This window comes from Cariama cristata, unplaced genomic scaffold, assembly GCF_000690535.1.
Source record: "Cariama cristata isolate BGI_N322 unplaced genomic scaffold, ASM69053v1 scaffold4106, whole genome shotgun sequence".
Lineage (NCBI taxonomy): Eukaryota > Metazoa > Chordata > Aves > Cariamiformes > Cariamidae > Cariama > Cariama cristata.
This window is the reverse complement of record NW_009622579.1, coordinates 49,170-53,285: the sequence shown is the minus strand read 5'-3', so window position 1 is coordinate 53,285 and position 4,116 is coordinate 49,170. Positions and strand designations below refer to the sequence as shown.

The 4,116-nt window shown below is 38.1% G+C and overlaps 1 protein-coding gene across 1 annotated transcript in view; it reads right to left on the bottom strand.

Moving 5' to 3' along the window:
• Positions 1–2,745: 2,745 nt before the first annotated feature.
• The window catches only part of LOC104163380 (proprotein convertase subtilisin/kexin type 5-like), a gene marked incomplete at its 5' end in the record, with an annotated part of 49,744 nt that continues 48,373 nt past the window's right edge, over positions 2,746–4,116 (bottom strand). The window contains 2 exons of the mRNA XM_009702377.1: positions 2,746–3,149; positions 3,747–3,924. Of these exons, the coding sequence (XP_009700679.1) occupies positions 2,746–3,149; positions 3,747–3,924 (582 nt within the window). The remainder of the gene's footprint in view (positions 3,150–3,746; positions 3,925–4,116) is intronic.

Sequence of the window (4,116 nt, the reverse complement as noted above, 5' to 3'; positions counted from 1 at the left end):
TCCGTTTTCCATGAAGTTTCTTTAGAAGTGCGAGTGACTCATGAATGATTTCCTTTTGTGCCAGTTAACTGTTAAACTTTATTTTTCTTGGTCTCCCTGTGGACTCTTAGCAGGGAGTTTTAATTGTCAATGCTGTAAAAGTGACACGGCTCTGTGCGTCACTAAGTTTGGGTGTCCTTGACCACTATTTTGAAACTTCCACTTAAAAAAAATAATAACCTTGAGTGTGATTCTCTTCCTCATATCCTTTCTCATATGCTTCTAACTTAATCAGTTATTTACTGTTCTCCTAAGAAGACTGGTTCACCTTCAAGGCAATTATCTGCCATTTTGTAAGACATGCACCTTGTCACCGTACCCATGCAGCATAAAATCATGCATGCTGCTGCATGCATGCCGCCATCTCTTAAAAATAGGCTTATCATTTGAATAGTCATTTGAATCCCTCCCAAAAAGCACTGCTTATTTGGGTGGAGAGAATTTACTAGTACTGCGTGTCTCCTGACAAATGGTGTCTCAGCTCTGCCTGTGCAGCTTTAGCAATACAAGGAAGTCCTCTTCTGCTTTTCACATCCAGGATCCCTGACTGCTTGTGACAAGCTCCGAAAGCCAGAAGGAAAGTGTCAGACTGCAGAGCAGGAGGAATCAGAAAGTATGCAGCTGATAACTGAAAATATGGTTGAAAATGGTGTACTCAAACCACAACAAAGAACCTCTGAAAAAAGAATTGGCATTTGAAAAGAATTTGGAGGTGAGGGGTTTTTTTTGGTTTGCTTTTTTTTTTTTTTTGGATGCGCACTTAGAAATGCAAGTTTGTCCCAGTCTGACTTGCAAAAATTTAGACAAAATTCTTTTAAGAAACAGGTTTTTCCAAAATAAGTGCTGATTTACATATGTTGTTGGTGTTTTTCTACAATTAAGGTTAGCTTTAAATGCAATAAACTGTTTTCATAAAATGATGATGAAGTTAGTCTGAAAGCCCATAATCAAAAATCTCATTACATCTATCACATTTGTTTCAGACTACTCAGGTGTAGCTAGGATTAAACCTTTGAAATGTGAGGAGAGATTTCAGGTCAAAGGAATTCTTACAGTTGTGTTATAGGCCATTAACAACAATAATAAAGCATATTGTTAATCCAAACAAGTTTAGGAGAGCAGGATAACACAGTCTCTTTCAGTATGAGCTTTCAAAATTTCAAACAAAAAAAAGCTTTCAAACAAAGCTTTTCAAATTTTTCACTCTTCTTTCCCTCTTCCATTTTTTCAGAACTTTAACAAAGCAGAACTTGAATTAAAGTGACACATAACATGCATCTTTCCAAAGCACCTTGGCATCATATAACTTTTGATAAACATAGGTCCTTATTTTGGCTTTTGTGAAATCCACATGACTTTTAATTCCTCTCTCTTACTGAAAGTGCAATGATTAAAAGGTTGAAATTCAGGTGGAAGAAATAAACCTCTCCATAAAACTTCTTCAAACATACAGATGGAACTATCCTGAGGTCTTTAATAATACTTCATACAAAAAATTCCACCGAGGCGTTGAGCCATAAAAACTAGGTATTTTCATACAATTCCTTTGTAGACACTAAATCTAATTAATTAATTTATAGTTGTAGAGCAGCTTTTAACTGGAAATCTAAAGGAACTCTGAGAGTGAATGAAACTTAACAAATAACAGCAATTTCAAGACAGTTTTGTGCAAAGAATTTATTCTTTCACAACAAAGGGCCATAAAGAGCATCGTTTTCTTTAGTATGATGAACTATATTTCTGTAATAATAATAAAAAATCACATTGCTGTGTTCCTTTAAGTTACATTTCCAAATAAGTGCTAATTATCCCCTTAGCCATTGTCTGAATATCCTGAGCCATTTACAACAGAAATGGAAAAGCTGCTTGAGTAGATGTTCTCTGTTTAAATCACTGAGAAGGTAGTTAAAAAGGCAAAAGGAGTCCTTTTTTTGTGAGCATGTTTATAGACCATATTTCCCTTTGCAGTAAACCCAGAAGTGTGTGTGTACAATAAAAGAGTATTTGACAAACACCACAGTAAAGAGTAATCAGAAGTTGATATATAAAAAAATTTAGTTATGTTTCGTATGAACTGTGAATACAATATAGTTACCTGGAGTAGAGTCACAATCAGAAATCTTAAAACATCGTGCCATAGATGCACAATTTCACTGGGAAGTAGGAATGTGTTGGCTTTCAAGAACACAGATGCACCAGATGATACCAATGAAGAAAATCTGGATAAAGTCAGCAAACTTACCTATTCTATTATGTATTGCTGAGTAACTATAATCACAGAGTAGTAAACTACTGGCAGCCTATCCCAATGACATTCATCGGGTAGATAAATACAACCATCTTGTTTATATCTGCACATTTCTAGTAGTGATTGGCAAGATTCTCAGTAAGTGTGTGTGCGTGGTTTGAAGCAGAGGTTGTATTAGTTATAATGCACACAAATACATATTGGGAAAGGGTTTACTCTTCACACAAATGCACAGAAACATAATCTCTTAACCAGACTATGCCTGGAGTGTTACTTAAAAGCTTAGCAAGGATTTATGTAAAGCTTTAAGACACAATGTTTTTAGAAACCATTCTGCTCTCACAGTAATTGTCATCTAAAATCTCAGCATGCTAAGAAGTAACTAAACATACTTAACTACATTGCTGTAATTTAATAGGAAAAGCAACAGAGCAGGAAATTCATAAATTAGTAAAGAGTTATCTAAATGAATAACTTTCATCATCATATTCAAGCTCATCTTCTTCATCATCCTCCAAAAGTCCATATTTAAATTTGCGATAGATCGTGCCATCCTGGCCCATATATACAATGTCATCTTCTTCGTCATCATCTTCATTATCTCGATCTCTATACTCAATCACTTGATCTTCCTGGTAACTGGGACTCTCGTGGTAGTTCCTCACATAGGAAGGAAAAGTTTTGGAGTGATTTGTCAGCTTCTCATACCCACCTTTGTTGACAGACCGGGTTTTGGCTCGTGATTTTCTCCAGATGAATACAATGGCTCCAATGACAAGGAGAAGCAAAATGCAGGTAATAACAAAGAAAGCAGTTTTGCTTTTGCTCTCGGGTGGTAGGGTGGTCCGTAATACACAGTCATCTACAACAACAGTTAAAAAAAAAAAGGATTAAATGAGCTTGTGTGCCTGTGTATGGCTGGGGGTTATTTATCTTAAAGAAACCCAGTAGAAGGTTTAGGCCTACTTACATTTTTAAATGTGTTCGACTAAATACTTTACTCTTCCAGTACCACAGCTGTGTTCTTGTAGCTGTGATGGTGCAAGGATGTAAGCAAGGTTGCTGGGATAGCTATGCTTCTTTATTAGATTAGAAATAAACAGAAAGAAGCAGAAAAGCTAACAGGCACACAAATGTATTTTGACCTGATGAGTTTAAAATGCAATGATTCAGATGGCTATCCATTGAAGCAAGCACTTGCCAGTCACCAGGTTTATGAAATGCCTGGCCATTTAACACAATAGCTGTGAGCGAAAGAAGGTGCCGTCTCCCACATCAATCTCGATTGCTGTTACTTGTGTAAAGCCCTTCCTGTTTTGGTGACGGAGCAGCAGAAACACACTGTGTGCCTGCACCTCAGCAGCACATTTTTGCTCTGTTCCCCTTTTGATTTTTAAATGTCAGCCTAGTCAGTTATAAAGCTCTTCAGCACCATTACTGCTCTTCAGCGTGGTCCTACCTTGTGTTTCCCTGCAGTCACAGCACTCTGGGATGCCTGCCAGGTCAGAGTCACTGCAGCAGGGCAGGCAGCGGCTTTCCTCCAGGTAGAGCTGCGTGCTGGCCGGACAGACCGTGCAGTTGAGAGGCCCAGGTCCCTTGCACTCGGTGCATGAGCTGTCACATCTCTCACACTTGGGCTCGTCCTCCTTCAGACACAGACCACAAGAAATGCACCTTTCATTTTGGATTCTTTGGACCTGACCTGGCCCTTCTGGTCTGTTGTTCACTGTCTGGGTTGTCATCTCTGTGCACCATGGGGGTCAATGGCACAATACAGTAGGGAGTAGGAAAACTAAAATTTGTTTCATATTTCCTGGGTTCTCAGTGAT